Source organism: Centroberyx affinis, unplaced genomic scaffold (assembly GCF_046629955.1).
Source record: "Centroberyx affinis isolate AG114_WGS23_722 - 3 ecotype Tasmania unplaced genomic scaffold, CSIRO-AGI_Caff_v1 ptg001828l_1, whole genome shotgun sequence".
Classification (NCBI taxonomy): domain Eukaryota; kingdom Metazoa; phylum Chordata; class Actinopteri; order Beryciformes; family Berycidae; genus Centroberyx; species Centroberyx affinis.
The window spans coordinates 56,441-80,000 of NW_027280210.1; the positions used below are offsets into that span (position 1 = coordinate 56,441).

General features: G+C 42.9%; 1 protein-coding gene across 1 annotated transcript; it reads left to right on the forward strand.

The window, feature by feature from the left end:
- Window positions 1-5,204: 5,204 nt before the first annotated feature.
- prmt6 (protein arginine methyltransferase 6) lies at window positions 5,205-7,371 on the forward strand. The gene is made up of 2 exons (XM_071529667.1): window positions 5,205-5,666; window positions 5,710-7,371. Exon 2 carries the CDS (start codon window positions 5,994-5,996, stop codon window positions 7,047-7,049), a length of 1,056 nt encoding a protein of 351 aa, XP_071385768.1. The 5' UTR covers window positions 5,205-5,666; window positions 5,710-5,993; the 3' UTR covers window positions 7,050-7,371.
- The last annotated feature ends 16,189 nt before the right edge of the window (window positions 7,372-23,560 follow it).

The following is a 23,560-nucleotide window of genomic DNA, read 5'->3' on the forward strand; positions in this document are numbered from 1 at the left end:
TACATATCATAATTATAAGCACATATTGTAATTTTCCATTACAGTGGTTAGCTCTCTTTAGGATTATGCTGCGTCTCTAGGGTAATGTTTGTGGTTATTGTGTGTCAGGTTCAACATAAAAAATATATACAAAGGGGAAAACTGGAGCTTTAAATATTAAGTCAATGTTTACAGCTAAAGTGTGGCACGCTTTCCCCTTGATGGTCTCTCCTTCCATTACTCTGAAAACATATCAGTTCATGCAGAATGACTTAACCTGCTTTAATCTCCGTATTGCTTTTATAAATACTGAATGATTAAATGCACACATTTTCCCATGGGTATCACTGTTTTGAAAGCAGCATTCAATACAAACTTAGGAGAAGCATGGCAGGCAGGAACACATGCATGTAAATATGCACTTGCACACACAAAACCCCTATTCTTCTTATTTGCACTCAGTCGTTCCACGCTCCCCTGCATCACACTGTGTTTTGCTGCCATGAAAGTATAAAGTTGAAAACAAGGAGAAAGCAGCTACCTAGCTGCCGTGCCGCTTTCCTCCTCCTCCAACCGCTGCCTCTCTCTTCACACTTTTTTCCCCATCTTTGTGAAACGGGATACAGCTCCCGCTCATTTGTCCAGTAGCTTTTGCCAAAGATCTCTATAAGGGAGCGGGGGAGAGTCCCACAGGACTGGCTTAGAAGGGAAGAGAGGCGAGCCACAAACAGCTGTGTTCTGCCTGCCAGAACTTTGGGGAAAGCTTAGAACTGCTAATGGCCACGCAGGGTTATACTGAGATGGACAGGAGAGATGTAATTGGACCCTGTAGTACATGTATGGGGTGAAATGTGTTTGGTTTGGTTACAACTGCTACAGGCAGAGCTGATTTCTCACACATGTAGTCTTAAAGGACAGTTCCAGTGTGACTGATTTTGCTCTTTCCCTCCATTCCAGTGCTTTTATCACATTATGAGTTGTTTACTATTTTTCCCTCATCTTAGTTGTTTTTCCAAAAGTAAATATTTTGAAATATACCTGTCTAAATATTGCGAGGTACTCCAGGTAAAGAAGAAGGTGCCAATTTTAAGCTGTAAATGTGCAAAATCAAGCTTTATTTTCGGTTTAATTTTACAGACTATTTCTTGTGGAAGCGTCTTGCTCTGGTTTGTCTGTTGGCTTGAATGGGTTGTGATTGACAGGAGGCGGGTCCTAATGTAACCACAGAGAACATTAACTAGGCCTATTAGGTTGAAGGATTTATTTTGTAGGGAAAAAATGCAGAATTCGGAGAAGCAGTAGACGTAAGATGCCCAGAGGAATCTCCAGAGTTGTTTTCTATGCCATTTGCAACTGAATGGGAGTGAATGAGCTTGAGAAGTTTGGCAAAGCGGATTTAAAAATATCTTTATTTGTGGCGCGTGCATGTAAAACTGTCACAATCAACATGAACGGATTGGGAAATGTAAAAAATGAGCAAAAATTCCAATCATGCTTGAATTGTCCTTTAAATGCAAAAAAAAAAAAAAACTGTAAACAGAATGTGACAAGAAGATATCAACAATCTGATGTTTTTTTTTTAATTTTCCACACATGCACAGTACAAAATTTTGCCTGCAAACTAAAAATGGCTACTGCATTGATACTGCATCAGTTAGTTAGTTAGTTAGTTAGTTAGTTTCATTTATTGTCCACAATGTGGAAATTTGTCTTCGGTCTCAATTAAAATCACAACAGTACAAAAACAAAACAACAACAACAACAACAACACTTACACGCAATTTTGTTCATGGCAAAAGGCAGGACAACAGTGGAAAATACATAAAAGAAACAGTTCAACGAAGCATGGTGTCATTCAGTGCCTTAATGGCATTTGGTATAAAAGAATGCTTGAAGATGTTCTTAGTTTTGGCTATGGGTACTCTGTACCGTCTACCTGAGGGGAGTAGTTCGAACTCCCTGTGGAGTGGGTGGGAGGGGTCATTAGCTATCTTGACAGCTTTTCTACGAATAACTTCCTCATAGATGCCACTCAATTGTTTCTGTCTTTTTCCAATTATTTTTGAGGCTAAATTCACTATTCGCTGTAGCTTACCTCTTCCCTTCATACTAAGATTTCCAAACCACATAGCCATGTTAAAAGTTAAGGTCCCCTCTATTAGGTTCTTATAGACCGTTTCCATGATAGCTTTGCTCACTCCGAATGAGTTGAGCCTGCGTAGGAGGTGGAGGCGTTGGTTACAGGTTTTAAAAATCTGTTCAGTATTTTCACTAAAGTCAAGTTTGCTGTCAATATGAGTACCTAAATATTTAAAATTGTCGACTACCTCCACTATTTGTCCACCGGTTGTAATCGGCTGCACAGGTTCTTTTCCATGAATGACAAGTTCCTTTGTTTTTGTCACATTTATTCCTAAGGAGCTATTTTCACACCAGTTCTCAAGAGATGACACATGTGCTCTGTAGGTTTCCTCCCCTGCTGTGTCTCCCTTCCTTAACAAGGCAACCAGGGCCATATCATCTGCGTACTTGAACAAATGAAACATATCCTGGTGTAACTGGAATTCATTTGTATATAGGGAGAAAAGTAAAGAGGATAAAATAGTCCCCTGCGGAGCACCAGTGTTCAGCACAGTGATGTCGGACAGAGTATCATTAACACGAACCTGTTGGGGACGGTCAGAGAGGAAATCCCTGATGAGATGGACGATACCTCCATTCACCCCGATGTCAATAAGTCTCTGCAAGAGTGTGTGTATCTGCATGCTATTGAAAGCAGATGTAAAATCAATAAAAAGGACCCTAGCAAAGTGGGCGGGGACTTGGAGATGCTTTGCCAAGGTGTTAAACAGGCTTATAGTAGCATCATCAGTGCCCCTCTGACTTTTGTAGGCAAATTGCCAATGATCTAAGCTGTTAGAAATCATTGCTGTAATCCGTTCGCTTATGACTCTCTCAAAACATTTTCCAAGAATAGAGGTGAGAGCAATAGGCCTGAAGTCTTTTAATTCTGTGGCTCTAGGCTTCTTGGGAAGAGGCACAATACAAGACATTTTCCATAAATTGGGCATTGTTAGAGAATCAAGCAAAAGCTGGAATAACTTCAATAAAATACCTTTAAGTTCATGTACATTTTCTTTCAACACTCTACCTCTAAGGCCGTCTGGGCCAGGAGCCGAGTTGGGCTTGATAGAGGACAAGCTAGCTACAACTTCATGTTCCCCGAGTGTGATGGGGACATAATCCGGGATAGACCTACACACACTGTCACGTTCAGCACTGAAGTCATTTGTATCAAAACGACCAAAAAAGATATTTAAGTCATTAGCAAAAGTTGGAGAGGGGTGTGACAGGGGGGTATGCTTTTGCTTGGTTTCCCTGCCCATCATTACATTTAACCCCTCCCATGCTTTCTTGGCATTTCCTGAAAAGTATTGGTTCTCAACTTTGTCTTTGTAATCTGTTTTTGCTTTTCTCAATTTAGATCTCAATTCAGATCTTTTTTCTCTAACTAGCTCAGCATCACCATTTGTGAAAGCATGTTTTTTCTCACGAATGCAACCCTTCAGTTCACTAGACATCCATGGATTGTTATTAGGGAATATTTTAACAATTTTTGTGCGCATGATTTTACATTCGTTAAACAACAGATAGGATGTAAACGTGTCAATCAGTTCATCAGGGGTGTCGCATGACTCAAGAAAAGACCAGTCAGTCGTTTCCAGCTCACACTTCATCTCCTCCCTATTGTCCTCTATCCAAGTCACTATCTCCTTGGACACTGTCGTTTCCCGTCTCAGTTTAGCCCTGTAGCGTGGAAGTAGGTGTATGACATTATGGTCAGACTTCCCCAGGGCAGGCCTGCAGATGGACTTGTAGGCGTCTGGTATGTTGCCATAACACTTGTCCAGGGTGCGTTTCAGGCGGGTCGGACAGTCCACGTACTGATGTAGAGAGGGCAGGTGGTCGGACAGTTCACAGGAGTTAAAGTCCCCGAGCAGCAGGACCGGCTGGTTCGCAGCGCGGGACAGAGCGTTATTGTAGCTCTCGGCTATTCTGGCAGCAGCCCCCACAAAGTCCGGCCCAGGTACATAAGCCAATATGATAGTAATCTGGCCAAACTCCCTAGGAAGGTAAAAGGGGCGAAAGGAGACCACCAGAATTTCATAGTCGCGCGTGCATACGCGTTCCCTGACAGTATACTGGGTAGCCCAACGCGTGTCCATATAAACACACAAGCCACCACCGATAGATTTCTCTGCCATATCAGTGTCTCTGTCAGCCCGTATGATTGTGTAACCCGGCAGGTTAGGGTCTGACCTCTCCTTTTGCAGCCAGCTTTCTGTAAAACAGAAGAGGTTGCTCTGTCTGTATTCATTGTCGTATTTAACTTTAGCGCCCAGTTCATCCATCTTGTTGCTCAAAGAGCGAACATTTGAAAGAGTTATTACCGGCAAGGGGTGCCTGTTGTCGCGTCTCCTTAGTCTGGCTTTCACTCCTCCTCTCGACCCTCTTTTCTTTTCTTTATTCCATTTTCGCGTCCCGGTATTTTTAAGTTGTGGATACTTGTCCAGAAAATCCAGAACAGCGTCTCCTGGTTTGTCTGGGTGCCTGAGCGATAACAGCTGATCGCGAGTATAGGTGAGGACGCCGACTTTCCCGTGTAAACTCCATACTTCGGCGACTAAACAACTGAGAAGGCACACAGCCAGGCAAGGTATCGTACCGGCGTTGAACTTCATTTTGCCACAAGAAAAATGCGGGTACGATTACTTGGGACGACAAAAAACATAAAATAACAGCAAACGAGACGGACAGGTGAGACACTGGGTCAGCAGCAGAGCCGCGCCCCCCGTGCAGGAAAGTATGTTAGGTGGAATACATATCCGTTCGATCACCTGAGGAAGGTTATGTGTGTTTTTAAACCCGGTGTATCACAGACAATAGGAGAAAATTTGATTCATCTCTTGGAAAATAAAAAAAGAAGGTATGAAGGACTTGATGGATCAAAGCGCAACTTTGAAGTTTTCAAATTTGATTTAGTATTCTGTAGATTGGGCACTCCTCATCAGCTTTTTCCCATTAAACATGCAGCTTAATGGGAGCAAAACAAACATTGCAATGTCAACTGCAAACTAAAAAAAAGTAGCAAGTAGCTGTGTCCTGCCATGACATTTTAAGAGTTGTCATCACAAAATGACTTGAGTTATGTGATTCATTTTGATCGTTTTATTTTAAATTAATATCATTTCAAACCGTTATGCTGTGTTCATGTCAAGTTGTTTTTATTGTGAATATGACCTGCCAACTGGGAAAAACCATTGGAGAACATGGGAACTTTTTCTCCCACTTGCGTCACAAATTGTTAGGTTCGCCATATAATAAATACAAATAATAAAAAGCTAAATGATCAGTTCTATTCACAGTAATACAATCAATTCTACTTGTGTGAAATGAGTAATATCTGCAGCAGTTAATTTATGATTGATTTTAAATTTATATTTAAAAATAATTTGGGATGTGGTTGTTCCAACGGTTCCAAGTTGAAGCAATAAAACGTCATCCTGTTCTTTCACTTCTTCCAATATGACCTGAACACAGCATTATTTACAGGTATTTCCTTGTTGGTGACATCTGAAGTCAGTAAGTCAGAGTTCCCAAATAGTATTTACCCCATGAAAGCTGAGGTGAACAGTGTTTTCTAATAGTATTTACCATCTGGAAGCTGAGGTGAACAGTGTTTTCTAATAGTATTTACCATCTGAAAGCTGAGGTGAACCAAATTCCCAAGGAGGAAGTTCTTATTTACCATTTCCCCATGACTGTGAATGCAGCAATCCGACTACAGCGTCACTGTTGTTCATTTATGGGTATTGTAGTTTATTACTCTATGCACGTATCGTATTTTACTCCGACGGAAACTACAACTCCCATATTCCCCAATGCGGAAGTAGTGCAACAAAACATCCCAGTAACTTCCAAGTTGATTTTCGAGCAGGCTATAGGCGAGGAAAATGTCTCATATCGTAAAGAAAAGGAAATTAGATAAAAATAGGCAGGACAGCCTGTACTTTGACAGCTATTCCGATGTGACTATTCACGAAGAAATGATAGCAGACCACGTACGGACCAACACGTACCGCACGGGGATACTGAGGAACAGCGAGTCCATACGGGGTAAAGTCGTCCTGGATGTCGGGGCAGGAACCGGCGTTTTGAGCATTTTCTGCGTGCAAGCCGGTGCTAAGAAAGTCTACGCCGTCGAAGCCTGCTCCATCGCCGAGGAGGCTGTGAAAATCGTTAAACAAAACAAGATGGAGGACAGAATCGAGGTCATACGAGGCACCGTGGAGACAGTGGACCTACCGGAGATGGTGGAGGTAATTGTGAGTGAGTGGATGGGCTATGCCCTGCTGCACGAGTCCATGCTCAACTCGGTCCTCTACGCCCGGGACAAGTGGCTGAAAAAGCCGGGCGGCCTCATTCTACCCTCCAAAGCCGAACTCTACATCTCGCCCGTCAGCGACCCGGTGGTGGAGGACCGTTTGAACTTCTGGTGCACCGTCAAGGACCAGTACGGCGTCGACATGTCCTGCATGTCCGACTTCGCCAGGAGGTGCATCATGAACTCCGACATCACCGTGAACGCGGTGACCGTCGAGGACGTGCTCTCCCACCCGGCCCGCTTCGCCGAGCTGGACCTGTACTCGGTCACCGCGGAGGAGCTGCAGGCGGTGAAGGGGCAGTTCAGGTGCGAGTGCTTCGGCTCGGCCACGGTGAACGCGCTCTGCGTTTGGTTCACGGTGACGTTCCCGTGCGAGGACAAGCCGGCGCTGGTGCTCTCCACGTCGCCGTTCAAACCGGAGACGCACTGGAAGCAGGCGGTGCTGTACCTGGACGCGCCGGTGGACGTGGTGCAGGACACCCGGGTGACCGGCGAGGTCAGCATGTATCCCTCCGAGCAGAGCGCCAGGCATATATGCATCCACGTGGACTACACGATAGGCGAGCAGAAAAGACACTCCAAGACCTTTTCCATCCCGGACTGGAGCTCAGAGGCTCAGCAGTAGCATGGTGGTTGTAGTTTTAATAATGTCAACATTCATTTTCATATTCACTAAACTCTAAGCTATGGCAAAGTCCCTGCATCTACTAGCATTTTACCACCAAAACTTCCAAACCCACTGACATAACTAGACTAACTCTCTGGGATAAAGTGGAGCAATGACTGATGACTGACAACATTATTTATTATCTGGTCACTCTGATGAATTTAAATGTAAGTGACCAAAGTACCGGTTTAGATGAAACAATGGTCCTGAATGCTCTCTTGATGTGATGATTTTTTTTTTATTTTGATTTGGCTTCTAAATAAAATTCAGGTGATTCTTGCTTCATGTTTGTTCTTTATTAGAATGATTAAAAACCCCTACAACATCATCATCAAATTTGCTCTCAGTTAGAGAGTAAGATATCACACCTTGTCATTCCCAATTGATACACATTGTCTCTCACACAGTTTTTACACTTAACCCCAGGCCAAAAGCCATTAAACATTTATGTAGATTTTGTGAGTATACACACATTCATACATGCACAATGAGTACTACAGTGTCTAATATGCCCTTACTGGCTTTTGAATGATTTATATAACCGCATGTTCTGAATTTGGAGCTGGTTTTATGCTATTATACATAGTGGTGATCATGTGCTATTATGTAGTACATGTTTTCATACTAATAATTGATAATTTACTGACCTGAGCGGTAACAGAAACACCTTTCTCCATGCTGAGTTTTTACTAACCTCACTCACTCCAACTATACGGATTTGTCTTTGTGGATAATGAATGATAAAGATCCAAGATGAGGGCTTTTACTCATTATGGTTCAACGGATATGGGTTTTTGAAGGCCCATACTGATATTTTTGTATATTTCTGTATTCAATATACTTAAATTTCACCATTTTCATGCCAAAAAAGTACAAGGATTCAGTGGTTTCCCCAGAATTTTCTTCGTGTCAGGGTGGAAAAGCCTCTGAAACAGCATTTAGACCATCACGGGACACTAAAACTCTCCATTGAAACTCAGACTGATGACATTCCCTATAGGTGGGTTAGCAGCTCCTCAATGCATCTATTAAATGGTAGGGAAAACTGCAACAAATACTATCCAACTTGTGTTTCCCGTGAACTGTCGCAAGTCGATAAAACAGCTGGATGTAATGGCTGTCTCTCCTTAAAGAAATACTTTGCACTAAAAGTGAGAGGGTGAAATGGGCGTCTATTGAATATAGCAAGGTATGCCATTGGCTGTACCTTAACCTACGTAAGGTTTGTCGTTTTTATCATTATAATGGAGAGCAAAGATCAAGCACAAATTGCCAGAAATCTATTTGGAAGCCATATCTAAATAAAATCACATCAGGGGAGCATTCAGACCCAATGTTCCCTCTAAGCTGATAGTTTGGTGACCTACGGCTAATCATTTATCACACTGACCAAACAATAATATCTTGTCAGTCATCGGTCATTGCTCCACTTTGTCCCCAGAAATATAATTTTAATTATATAAGCAGGTTTGGAAGATTTGGTGGTAAATGATATCAGATGCAGGGACTTCACCATAGATTAGGGTTCAGTGAATTGCTCCTAAATTATGTGCCAACTGCTTCCATTATAGAACAAATGGGTAGCCTTACTAGACTATAATAAATTGTTTGACTTATTCAATGCCTCATGAGTCCTGGCCTGACAAATATCCAATATGTGTCAAAATTGTATGAGTCATACTTCCATAATTTGCAACAAGGAATCTAACTCAGGTGGCACCAAATAACAGCATCAAAATGCCTGAAAATGCGAGTCTCTGTCCTCTAACAAGAGAACTGTGTGTGGTTCATTAGGAGTGAGAACGTAATCTGAACCAACTACAGGAAACCACCCCAAAATACAAGGGTTTATGGGTAATAAGGAGACGGATGTTGACACCTGATAGCCAGCAGTTCCTCATGCTTGGAAAGCCTAGCAGAACAAAATGAAGCATATCTGGACTGATGCTCATATTCAGCTGTTTCTTCATGTGTTCTTACCTGGTATGAACACAAAAGAAGGGAAATTATTGTCTATCATGCTTAGCTAAAGTTACAGGAACTGAAATCAGATTTGGTTTTGTTTCTCCCTCGCCGCTAAAATCTAACCTGGCGAGATGACATCTTACCAAAACTGTCCAATAAACAAGCTACTTGTGAGTCATGTGACTTTTGTTTATAAGCCCCGGTTTGCTTGTGATTGGGAAGTGTGAATCTGAACGAACCAAATATAGAAACGCAACAAAGCTGTGGTTCAGACCAATGGAAACCGTCTGCAGGTGTGATCACAGCCTTAGATTTCTTGGCCCTGAGGCGACAGTGGAAGAATCAAACTTTCCAACATTATGTACTGATGTGGAAGTCAGATGTAGTAGCAGCCTAGTCTAATGCATATATGGAACAAAGACGTTTTACAGATTTAGCCTAAAAGTCTTTATTTCCTCGAAAAAAAAACATAAAAGTTTTTGATCATTATATGTGTTACAGGCAAAGTGCAGTAACTGACAAATTCACCAAAATAGTTTTTCTCTCTGTACTGCCGGCATGGAATGGTATCTGACTTGTGGATGTAGAAGATTTGGACTCACATGTTTAAACTGCAATTTCAGTGTCCAAAACTGCAGTACAAAGTGTACAAAAACAGCAGGACTACTTTTTGGATTCTAACATTTTAATCGTAGTTGTGGCTTACCTCAGTTGGTTCTCCATGACATTCCATTGGTGACAACAGATGACTAGAAGTGACGATATTAATATTATGGCACAATTATTGGTCAGTTTCATGTTGATTGGGCTACATTCTTACTGGGAAGCGACTGAGAAAAAACTAAATAGTGAGTACTGTGATGAACATGAAATTATTTTACTGCTTTTTTAGCAAGTATACTGCTCTTTGGCTTTGTCAGGATCCAAAGCCATGCTCTTCATTCCAGTCATCTAATCAGAGACTGATTTACACCTGGGATACCAGGTGAAGGCAATTAACTGCAATTAACTAGCAGGTAGGATAGAGAACCAGCAGCACTTTTAGTCCCGAGGACCAGGATTGAAAACCACTGGCATACAGCACCTTATTTATTTTTTTAGCGTACTAATTATAGGTAATATATATGCATAGATTCTTGAAGATTAGGACTTGCAAATATTCAGATCCCATCATAGCTGGAAATATGGTCCTTTCCTTCAGTGTTATTAGTAAACAAACCTTTTCAAGAAGCTTTTAAAATTCACCGCAAGCTGTCTAGTGTTCTCGGATCAAGGGCATTGTCAGTTTGGGAATGAGTGAAAGAATGACAAAAATGACATTTTCAAATGCAGTTGCATAACTAGCTTCTGGTTTCCGTTTGGATTAAGATTTAGGATTATTTTTATTTGGCCCACTATTACTATATCTCTGTATTCCTTCATCATGCTATGTAGTATTGTGACCCCAAAACATAAATTGTGCAGGCTAAAATAGTAGAGTTTGTTATTTAGTGGCCATCAGCCTACCAGTTTACAATAATTTATTCAGCTTCCCTTACTTTGCAGACATATTGGAATAGATTTATATAGTAATAATGCTGTATATCACAACATAGTCCTTCAAAAACAGATTTAAGAGGCTGTTCATCACAGAATCTGCCATTTTGAGGATATCAAGCTATCACCTTGAAGGCACATGCATAGACATAGGCATCATAACATAGTCCGCCCCAGCCATTTTGCTTAGGACCTCTGTTAAATCTTTCCACAGCCACTGTTGGGGAGAGTTAAGTTTAAAATTCAAATAAATTAGTTTAGAAAATGTTACAGTTACTCTTTATTAATAACCTGTTAGAGTACTACACTTGTTAGTGTTACCCACTTGAAAAACATGCTGTATAGCAATAATGACTGTGCTGCCAACTGTGTCAGTCATTTTAAAATGCAAGACTACTGCTCTAACAGTAAGATAATCTCATTCAAGCAGACGATCAGCAACATGTTGTCTGCACGAGATGTGGCAGAATTTTCACTTTTTCCTTTTTTTAAATTGCCGCTAACAAAAATGAAACAATACAATAAACAATAAGGTTGCGTGTCCACCAAAGACCTGTGAAAAAAGCGCTGGCGCTGTTCTTTCATTATTTCCTATGGAAAAGTTTTCAGCACCTACGACCCAAAACAGGTACCTCACCTCTTTTTAAAAAAGTGCTGAACGCTGTGAGCGCTGGACCTCTTCTCGAGTTGAAACTATTTCAACTTTTCTGAAGCGCACCGTTCTACCAACCAATGAGGATGAAGCAGGGGCGGGACCAAGAGCCGGCATCCTGCCGTTTAATAGCTAACGTTAGCTAGGCTAGTATAGCTACACGGAGTCATTCCTATGTTCCCAGGCTCCTATGTTCCCACGGTTAGGACTATGTTCCCCAGCTCTATACAGCACATAATGGGAACCTGAAAAAGATGTTCCCCAGCTCTGTATTCGCTTAATATGGTTAGTTAGGGTTAGGGTTAGGGTTGGGTTTAGGGTTGGTTAGGGTTAGGTTTAGGGTTGGCACATATGTAGAACTGGGGAACATATGACCCTGGGAACATAGGACCCTTTGTCATGTTCTTATTATGTGCCATATAAATCTGGGGAACATAGGACCCTGGGAACATAGGACCCTGGGAACATAGGACCCTGGGAACATAGATACGCTCCCTAGCAACAACACCAGGCAACGTGTTCTCAGCTCCCTGCTCCAGCGCTCACCTGATGCAGCCAAAGCGCTCAGCACCAGCGCTTCAAACACTCAACAGGTCTCTTGGTGCACACGGCCCCTAAGAGTAACAACATCTTAAGTTTGATAGTAACTACTAATGAGTACTCTAACACATCATTTTATAAGGAGTTGCCCCCACCACTGTCCACAACCCGCCTTTCCTGATCCAGACAGAAAAACCCTGTTAGCATCCAAGTGGAAAACTTGACATTGAACTATTTAGCAACACACTGAGCCAATCAGATGAAGAGCAGGAATAATATGCACATCCAGTCAAGGACTGAGTGAATCAGCAGAGAGCTGATAAAAGCCACACTCCAAACTGCCTCGTCATCATGCACTGAGACAATAACTAATTATAACTATAGTTTTTGTCACAATAAATGGTGGAAAGGCTTATAGAGTGCAGGTTTTTATTAACTATCTGACCCCAATATCTGGCCTCAAACTGTCATGATTCGGTTCATGTGACTAAGCTACTTTTAAGGAAGGTGAAATGCCAAATCCATCGATAAATGTGTGCTGATTGTAAGTGTGAAATTACAGTACCTCCACCTTGCCTTTTGATTGCGTGGTAGAAATATGCATGCTTCCTACTGTCCAGTGACGTCAAGGACATTCCCACAGTAAAGACCATCACTACCCAGACTGATGACTAATCGAACAAAACTCGGTCTATTAATTCCTTGATACCTTGGTACAAACAATTGGATAGTAGCTGCGGTTTACGAGGGAGCTTCCAATCAACATTTTACTGATTGCTGGATTCTCAGCCAAGTCTAATACACTACAGTCTGCTAACAGTGTGGTTGTACAGTAATCGACACTGCGATCAGTGTACAGTAAGAAACAGTAAGAAAGCTAGCGACTCCAGTATCAGTAAAGGTCTCTCTCCTGAAAACAGCAGCTCTTTTTTCTGTGCTGAGCTCCAGCTAAGAAGCCCAACCTCTGGGCTGCATATGATAGGAAAATAAATACTGGAAGGCGAAGGTGGCAAAACTACTCTTTCACTGTCTGCCTGTTGGCCATGAGCTGCAGCGGCGGGTCTATTTCTCTATTAACTAAAGTTCAGCTGACCTGATGTGCGGGCGCCGTGGCTCAGATTTCCTCTCAGCTGCTACAGGTGCCTGAAAAAAAAAAAAAAAAAAAAAAAAAATTCAAAATGCCCCGCAGGCTGAACAAAGCAAGGTGTCCAGAGAATGGAAATGTCAAATGCAGTGTGTTCGTTTCCAGGCAGCCAGAATCACACTCATGCATGCGCGGCCACTCCCGGGCCGCCCTGCTAAATGCTAAATTAATTGTGATCCGTCCCCGCCTCGAAGTCGTTGGGAAACCATTAGAAACAAGTGTTGAAACTTTTTAAATGGGATAATTTGTCTTGTATTGCACGGCAATTTAGGAGCCAATCAATAGACAATGTGCTTAATCTAATTTATTTCGAGAGGCGTTGTTCGGCGGAGGGAGGGAGGGGAGGGGGAGCGGGGGGGGGGGGGCGAGGCGGAGAGGCAGGACTTCGGGCCGAAATTGAAGTCACGACATGTGCAGTGACTTGGTTTTGCAGTTGGTGCATATTAACAAATGCGTTTCCAAATCAGCAGCTGCTAAGAGGCGGGTTGGCTGGCTGTATAGCTGCAAATACCAAATTGACTGATTTTTTTTTTTTTTGAGATCAAAAGTTTTTATTGTTATTTTAGAAATCGTACAACATTTAAAAAAAAAAAAAAAAAAAAATTACACAAGTGGAATACAAAGACAGAAACCTTGACAGACTGAGATACAATACAATACAATACAATACAATACAATACAATATATACAACAACAACAAATTGACTGATTTCTTTTTACGCAGGTGAAAGAAAAAGAAAAGAGCAAAAGAAAAGATATGAAATTCTATCACTTTGAAGCGCACAGTTTGCTCATTTGAGATTTTGAAGCTGCCGCAGCTTGTGAAGACACATCCGTCTGTGGTAAATGAACATTCGTCTTTTGTTTTGGTGCCAAGGTCGTTTAATTAAGAAGGCGATATGATATCATACTTGACGAGAGCTGCTAATTGTTAAGCGTGTCAAAGCAGGAGCAGGCATGCTGACGATCCAGAGGCAGGTTTGCCAAATGAATGAAACTGGAATTTAGGGTTTAGAATTTATGGTTCTCAACGTGGGGTCCGGAGACCACCAGGGGTCCTTGAGGGCATCCCGGGGGGTCCCCAGCAAATTGATGAATCTTTAAAACTTCATTATTTCATTTACAAGAACAATTATAGAATGTAGAGACTTGACTATTTTGATCATAGTTTCTCTGTTATCTCTCTACCTACAATACAGATAGTCATGGAGTTCTGGACAAAATCATATCTAACAATAAAAATATTCTCAGATTTGGGTCAGAGGGACAAAAATCGCATCAGATAGGGGGTCCGTGGTCCTAATGTGGACTAAATTAGGGGTCCTTGATATGAAAATGGTTGAGAACCACTGGTTTAGAAAAAAAAAAAGAAAATAGGGATCATGGCCTATGTTTAAAATTGTTGCCGATTGAAGCAATGATTTAAGGTGATTTGATCAAGAATTCTAAAATATGTCCTGTTTTCCCATGTGACTCCAACTATAATTGGTAGTGGATAAATAATAACCACAGACATACATTCCAGTTTCACCTGTGTTTTACATGACTTAGAACCTATAAACAGCTCCAGCACACTGATCTCAACTCAGCACCTCCAGACCTCCACTGCACATATCTTAACAGCTAACAGTAGGGCTGATGGCTTGAGATCAGAGGTCAGGTTTTCTCCACCAGCTCTGTAATTATCACCTGAAAGACTGGAGCAGTGTTGAATCAGTGTGCTTAGTACATACAGTGCCTTCAGAGAGTGTTCAACCCCCTTGACTTTTTCTGCATTTGTGAGTGTTGCAGGCTGAATTCAAAACAGATCGAATTGGGATTTGTCATAGAAAGTTTGGCAAATTTAGAAACAGTTTTATACAGTTCTGTCTCTGACGTCTATATACAGTTTCTTGGACTTTCTGATGGAGTTTCTACTTTCTACTGACATGCACTGACCTTAAGACCTTGTAAGACCTTATATAGATGTGTTTTTATCATGTCTAATCAATTAAATTGGCCACAAGTAGATTCCCATCAAGTTGTAGAAACATCTCAACAACATTCAAGGGAATTTGGATGTACCTTATCTCTTGGAGTGTCACTGTAAACATTCATACTTAAGGACTCTAAATATTTAAGCTTTTTTTATGGATTTATGAAAATTTATAGATAAAGAAAACACTTAAGCATTATGGGTTATTGTGTATAGTATTTAATCCTGTTTGAATGCCGACTATAACACCACAAAGAAGAAGTCAATGGAGCTGAATGCTTTCTGAAGGCACTGTATCACTGTTATTGGGTAAAAAAAACAAACAGGTATCTGTCAAAAGGAGGTTTTGCATAATTTCTCACTGATGCCCATGTATTTTTGAAATTTCATAATGGGGTTCTAACAGGTTTCAGTGGCCAAAGGGACATGAAACTCACTGAAAACATAAATGACACTGTAAAGTCCACACGTCAAAGAAAGAGTCCAACATGACAGTTATGTGGTTTTTACCTGACAGCAGTGATATAGGGATCAGCCTATAGGAAGACGGGTACAAAGTGCACAGCTCTTCATCTCTGTCATGACCGCAGTCTGAGCCCATCAGCTCATTTTACAAGGCTCAAATTCTTCAGCTGAGCAAAATTAGGATAATATTTTGTCTGATGTCTGATAATATCTCACCAACACTAATCCATTTGAAAGTAATAGCGCTGCTTTTTCAGTTATTGTAACGTAATATTCCATAGTTCACGGGCATGTCGAATAATAGCAGTGTTATCAGAAGAAGAGATATTTGTGGGTGCTTTAACCAAATACACAAAGTGTGAAAAGATGTGAAGAATGAAGTGGAAACATGCAAAACAGTTTTTTTTTTTTTTTTTACACTTTGTAAAATGCATGACATTTGAAGTTGTGGATCTCGGGGTGTTTCGCCACTACATTAAACAAAGTGTCACCTTGCCAGAATCAAATAGTGCCGTCTGTGACAAAAAAAATATGAATTATGTATTCTAAAACAGACACATAATAGGAAAAAATGTAAATCCTCATAATGTTAACTTGGGTGTGTTTAAGATGATTGTCTGCTATGGAGGCAGCCCTTTTGAATTCACGCAGTAATACCTTTCTGTTGCTGTTGTTTTTGGGCACCGGATTAACATCCTAAAACTCTGTATGGGTCAGCCGGAGCGTGTGAATACAAAACATCACACCAAACTGTGGGGAAATCACCGGATGCCGGTCTTCGCACAGCTCACTTTTCGATCGCTGCTGAAACCCGACTGGACTCGGGTGGCAAAGCATCTAATCGTGGCCTCCCATTCATCCTTGTATGCTAATGACACCGCGAATAAGCCAATAGGGTTCAATTCCCGCAGCCGGTTACAGTAACCAATATTTCTGTCAGCACATCCTGAGAGGACAAATTGGAAACAGGGTATTGACAAAAGCTAATTTGGTGGACCAACCCCCCCCCCCAAGAGAGGTGGGCTTCATCTCTCTGGGGCGGAGGAGGGGGAGGACATTTGTCATCGTTATTGTCGGCAGTAAGAGCAGGCCCCTTGGTGCCCGCCGCTGGACCCCGGAATAACTCGTTCCGTACGCCCCTCTGTCTTCTCGACGGTGCGAGCGTTTTAAACGGGAGAGCAGCATTCCGGCCCCCCCCGAGCAGCAGATCTGGGCCGAGGAGGCCGGCAGACACGCGTTCCGGCTTGAAGGCGACAGAGGCGTGACTTCACGGACGGACAAACACGCGACGGATCCGTACGCCGCCTGCTAAGAAAGTCAATCCCACATCGCTCGCACGGGGCCACGTTAAGTCGGAACGGGACGGCCCACGATTCGCAATCAGCCCGAGGCAGGACGGCTCTTGGCCTGTGAGCAAAGTACAAATCCACCAAACTGTATGGGCACGCATCACCCCTCCTTTCTCTCTCTCTCTCTCTCTCTCCCTCCCCTCCCCACCCGTCCACTAATCCCTTTTCAATCATGCACTTTTTTGGATTACGCTCCTATGTAATTCTTCTCAGGTATTGTTTTATAACTTAATATGATATTTCAATTTGGGGGGGGGGGGGGGGAGTCGAGGTATGGGTTTAGGACACGGCGCGGGATTGGATAAGCAGCGGAGGCCTGCAGGCGGCAGATTGGAGCTGAAGGTTAGTGCCAGGCGTAAAGCACCGTGATAAACCATGGGCACAAAGTCCAAAATGGACCAGGTGCGTAAAGGTGCCGCCTCCTAGACTGACCTGATTCGGTCCTCCTGGGCCATCCCATACTGCAATGGTGACCCAGTATCTGTCCCGCCTCTTATTATCTGTCCCAAGCAGCAAGAGATGTTTGGATCCTTTGCATTGTCAGACAGTTTATGAAAAGAGCAATGATATCAACCACCATCTTAAATCACCTTGTCCAACTAGTCTTTATAGCAGCAAATAAAAAGGTCGCAAAGTCAGAGTTACATAAACCTGACTGGCAAAGAAAAACACATTGCTTTCACTTTGTGTTCAACTCTGACTTGTTGCTTTAATAAGAGTTTCACCTTATCCAAATGACATGAGCTCAATAACTCCAAAAGAAGAAGACCGAAAGAAAGAAAGAAAGAAAGAGTATTTTTTTCCTCAGAGCCACTGAAATCTGCGGAATCAAACTTCATTTTCAGTGCAAAGTTGTTCAACACATTTTGAAGATATGTTAGCCACAATGTTCAGTGCACAGGCAAAGTACTGTTAAACTAAAGCTCCCTGAGGCAGCAGGGAGATAACTGATTTTTTGAAAGTTTGAAGGACTTCATTACCCAGAAATCAAGTCAGTAAACTGCACTACCCAGATCTAAACGTCTTCTTCTTAGTGTGTGGTGTGGTGGAGGTTCAGCCGTCATTGGTGAGTCCAACTTTCTCTGGACAGTGTACTGCTGTTTAGGAGACAATTTTGTATTTTCGCATTTCGTATTTTTGAATCATCACTTCTTGTACACCAAAATTTCCCACCAACATCCGTAACTGCCCCCAGAATTTAATTTGAGGAAATAGGGGGAAATTTACAGCGTCTCAATTAGCAGGGATAGGACGCTTTTGTCTGTTGCAGCCCCACTTTGTGATTTAAGCTGATAAAACAGGTGTAATTTTACATAAAAATCTTACCTAGTGCAGCTTTAAGTACAGTGTTTCCTGACATTAGCCAACCTGCATCCCCCCCCACTAACAAACACACTCCTCCTCCGGATGAAGGCAACATTACCCTCCATTGAGCGGGTGTAAAAATCCAATACCTCAGTGCCTGGCGTCCGCCAGACAGGGATGTGCAAAAAAAACAGCTCTACCCATCAATTTTCTAATAATCATAACAAGATCTGACAAGAAGCCATGAGGAAAAAAAAAAGGGCAACATACAAGACACACTGGGGTAGGTGAGATATATCGGAACACAGGGGGCCATGTGATTACTGGGATCTCAAGTGAAGAGCCAGCTATTGAACCCACTGATGGATTTGAAAACACATGGTCTCTGCTGTGTGTGTGTGTGTGTGTGTGTGTGTGTGAGTGAGAGAGAATATTCTTCCACATCCAAATACATCCATGTAAATCCCTTCCCTCTCCTTGTGCCCTGTCTTCTAGCGTGTCTCTTATTTGACACAACACTGCATCTGCAATGACAAGTAAATAATATATAGTGGCCGTCCATTGCTGTTCAGAAGTACCTTAGCTTTTTATTGATGACCGCCTTCATTTACATTGTCTCTGTGCAATGAAAGCGTGACGTGTCCAGAACCCAATGTGCCTGAGCTGTGTTTTTTAGGCCTTGGGAGAAAAGCTAGAGAAGAGCTTAATAGTCCGCGGACGAGCTCCGACAAATGCCTTGTGAATGAATATATTATACAGTGTCATTGTATTGAGTCAATAAGTGGGATTTAAATGTGCTCTTTGGTAGTTCTTCCACTGTGCGCGCCTCTCTCTCTCGTAGCTGAGTGAATTAGAAAACGAGGTTCACGTCAGGCGAGCTGCCCTTGGGCTCACCGGAGAAGAGAGAGGGAGGGAGGGAGAGAGGAAGAGAGAAAGAGAGAAAGACAAAGCGGCATAAAGAGCTGTTTATGGAGCCGAAATCGTTGGCGCTGTATCCCAAGCTCCAAGTCACAAATAAACTTAAAGACGCATTAAGCAAGATTTTTCGCTGTCCCATTGCACAGAAATGACCATAATATTTCTGCATGCAGTTGATAGGTTTGCGGATCAATACCAATGACTCAACGATTATTTGGCCAGCTGCTGAGATTTCTGGCTGCCAAAACTCACTTTCTGGCTCGTACTCTATTTCAGAAACACCCCCCCCCCCCCCCCCCCACACTCCCTCTTCCCATTTTTCAGCTGTTCAAAGATGGAGGACGGTGCTGCGAGCGCGCGACTGGTGTCACGTTTTGTTCTCAAGCCAAAAAAGAGAAAAGAAAATGACATAGTGATATATTACTCTCTGTTGGATCTCTCCTCTAATTAGCTAGCTTGCTTGTTTCTATTGTGAAAATGTGCCTTTTACCTTTCTGTCCATTACAGGCCACCATAAGCGGTGCCAGAGACCTGTCGATCTTGCAATTCCTCGGTCGCTGATAGAGCTCGATAAAAGTCATAAATTACTTAATGCCCCTTTTAAAGGTGCTGTGTAGCATTTTTTAACATCAATACGTCACTGTCAAATCACTTGTGGTGCCTCTATATAATCGCTGTAAACAAATGAGAGCACGGTGGAGATGATTGGTAGTCTCTATCTCACGCTAGTGGTATTCTTAGCGCTAGTTTTTCTCAAAATGAAGACTACATTTCCCATAAACCCTGTTGTTTCCTGCCCCCCTCCCCCTCCCCGGTGTCTTTGAGTTCACTGAAGAGGATAAACTTGTTGGAAGTGATTTTTCTACCGTTCTTTCGCTCCTTCTATCTGTCATTGCCGGAAACTGTGAAAGCTTTAGCTCTCTTTGCTCTGGAAGAACAGCGCCCTCTTCTTGGTTTGTGCCATAAAGCAATCTCTCTTTCTGCTGTAAAGCAGTCCAGCAGTTTTCCCGCCAAATCCGACCCAATGGCTTACAATGTAAAATGCAGTGTAGAGGCCGGTAACTGCCAGTCTCAGCTATGTTTACAGTAATTATATGAATGTCTCAAAATGTATGTGGTAATGATTTTATTGATATTAAAATGCTATATGGAGCAGCTTTTTGTAGGATAACGGCAAAAATTAAATATTTTTGATGCTTTGGAGAGGTGTGGCTGCTGCTGCTTCCCATCAGATTTACCCGCATAAGCATGAAGGCTTATAACCTCAGTGACATTTGCTGTCACTGTCATATGACTGGCATGTGTTAGATGGATTTTTGGTAACCGAAACGACAGCTGTAGCTACTGTTCACACATGATAAATAAATTAAAAAAATATTAATATCACTAATTAAAGATGCTTCTATTCAAGGAGTCCAGTCCATACCGATGGCGACGCTGCTCACTGGCTTCAACCATAAACTTGAGCTGAAAGTCACTTGATAAAACCTCACCGCCTCAGTGTGTGTGTGTGCAGTGAGTCTGGACTCTCTCTGCTGTCCATGTATGGCTCTAAAGTGAAACGGAGCAATTTGGAATCTGATTTTTACCATCGCCTTTTATTATTATATAACTTTTTTTTTTTTTGGCGGAGTCTAAAACCTCATAGCGGGGTCCGGAGCATTTCTCCTGTCATATCCACTCGTGTGTCCGGCTTGTAAGTGACGTTGCGCCTGGTACCGGAGCTCTCTCGCCTCCATTCCCCGGGAAGCGGCGGAGACAAGCGGGTCGTTTTCCACGGCGGAGTCTCCCGGATCCTGCGAGGCTAAAGATGTCCCGCTTTAAACCGGATTTATTCGGCTGCGCTACATGACCGGCTGTCCCCGGCGGTATGAAGCACTGAACATCAAGGTGAGAGGCTCCCGGCAAGCCCGTTTCTTTTGATTCCATTAATCTCCAACTGGATGCGGGGGCGCGTAAACTTTTGAAGCTTTGGCTGCGACGCGCGCCGAGTGGGTGGCCAAAAAAATGTGCGCGGTGATTATTGAGAAAGTAAGCTGACTATTTGTGGACCAGATGCTATTTTTTTTTCCTGCTTATCTTTTTTTTTTTTTTTTTCCTGTTGTTTTCATTCAGTAGGCTATCCTGCCTTTTCGCTGCGTGGATATTTCATGAGTCAACACACGCGACACGTTTGGTGGGATAACCAAATACCAATCCAGGCGTAAAAGCCGTATGGGGAGGAAAGCCAGTAGCCTATTTTACAGTTCCCAGAGCGGATTTCACGCAAGTTTACAGTTTTATTTGACCTATTTCGTGCGCAACCTTACCTGTATATTGAAAAGGACGCATGGATATGCCCAGCGCGCAGAGAAGCAAGGCGGTATGAGCGCTGTTTGCTTATATTTTCACCTGTAAGTCCTATATACTGAAATATCAAAAACCCATTACTCAGTCATGCGCTATGCAGCCATCAGTTCAGCCAGCACTTGTATTTCTTTGCCAACTGTAGTGCAAAGAGACAGTTTTCTTTACCATTCGGGGTAAAGAATTTTTTTTTTCTCTTACACCTGCTCACCATATTTATCATGTATTTTAAAGCGGATCTCCCTGTGGTGAAAAAGAGAATGAAAATAAGGCTCCTTTTTAAACTGTGTGAGATCCGACTTGCTTTCGTTCTCATGGTTTCCTCGGATCTTGCCCTCAGCACAGTGCAGGGTTTTTATCTGTCGGGTGGATCAGGCCCTTTCTGGGCCTATAGGCTGCACATACTGTACTGTACTGTGCTGTACTGTAGTCCCTGAAGGAATCAGCTGTTCAGACGCGTGTGAACCTGCAAATCCTGCTGCGAGGTTCTGTGCGCCAAGTGTCATGACCTGACTCATAACCTCTCTCTCTCTCTCTCTCTCTCTCTCTCTCTCTCTCTCTCTCAGTGGGCATCAATTGGGAATATGTTGCACACTCCATAGTTTTTTTTATTATCATAATGAAGAGCAAAGGTCAAGACAAAACCGACAGAAATGTATTTGGATGCCATATCTAAAATTAAAGAACATTCAGTTCAGTATCCCCTCTAGTTTTAGAGTTTGGTGACCTACGACTAATAATTGATCACATTGACCAAATAATAATAATTTTCAGCCATCAGTCATAATTCAATTTGTCCACAGAAATGGAGTCTGTTTATATCAGCAGGGTTGGAAGTGTTGAGGTTAAATGACATTAAATGCAAGGCACTTTACCATAGCTTAGGGTTTGGTAAATTGACCCCCCCCCCCCCCCCTCCTTGTCCGTGGTAATTATCCCCGGCACAGCTGAGCGCTTAATGTGCTGTGTGTTTGTATTTGTATTTGGAGCGGCACCTTCACCGCACCCCCCCCCCCTCCCCCCCTCCCCTCTCTCTCATATCTCTTTTTTTTTTTTTTTTTACTCCGAGGAAGAAAACACAGGATGAGAGGATGTACCCCCCCCCCCCCCCCTCGCGCCCCCACACCTTTTCCAACCATCATCATCACCCATGCTGCTTAAGTTAAACAACTTAATTGGTTAAACCAGACGCGCAACCAGGATGTAGTATCTTTTCTTTTTAATGAACGGAATATAGTTTACCCACCTTTATATTTAGAGATTATTATAGAGAATAGCCACATTTTCAGGCTGATATCAATATTTGAGATATCAAATCTATAATACACATCAGTATCAAATGGGTGTAAATTATATGAGAATATGGCATTAACGCTTTTCTGAAAATTGTATTGATTTCTGTTCATATTGGTGGAGTTTACCCTCCTTTTTATTCACCTGGATGGCAAATTAAAGCGATCGGGCGAGTCAGGTGAGCCGCGGTTTGACTCCATCAACTCCCTCCGGACTTTTCTGGCGGGTCCCGAAAGAGGACTGGAGGTAGAGTGGTGGAGGGATGAGGGGGGAGAGCGACCATAGGTGTGTGTGTGTGTTTGTGTGCGGGATGGGGGGGGGGGGGGGGGGGGGGGACGGAGCGAGGGAGGGGGAGAGGTAGTACAGGCTCGCTGAGTGTGTGCGTCTCATCTAATAGAGCCTCGGAGCGCATTATCTCTCCCCGTCATCTCCGTCTGGGCGGTCGGCGGTCTGCTCCCGCGCCGGGGAAACGGGGCAGCGCGGAAGAAGAAGAAGAAGAAAAAGAAGAAGAAGAAGAAGATGCGTTGATGCGAGCGCGCGGTCGGAGGATATTCTCAGCAGCAGCCGAGTCTAATTGGTGTGATTCATGTCCCCTTTGAGTGGCTGAAACCTATTCATAGCCAGGGAGAAAGAGAGAGAGGAGAGAGAAAGAGAGAGGGAGAAAGAGAGAGAGAGAGAGAGAGAGAGAGAGAGAGAGAGAGGAGCGGCGATTTGCGCAGAGATCCGCGCGCAGGAGTCCAACATCTTGGGATATCAGGGATTCTAAAACGGGAAGGAAAACTAAAAAAAAAAAAAAAAAAGAAAAAGAAATTCAATGAAAGACAAGGGACGCCGCGCCAGGTCAAAGTTTCTTTTTGCAGTGCTGTGGCGTTTTCCTTTGCTGCGGACATTACCGCGCGTCAGACTGATGCCCGTGATGGAATGACACTTGGAACGAGGATGATGGACACTTTGGCACCGGAGCTCCCGCTCGCAAACACT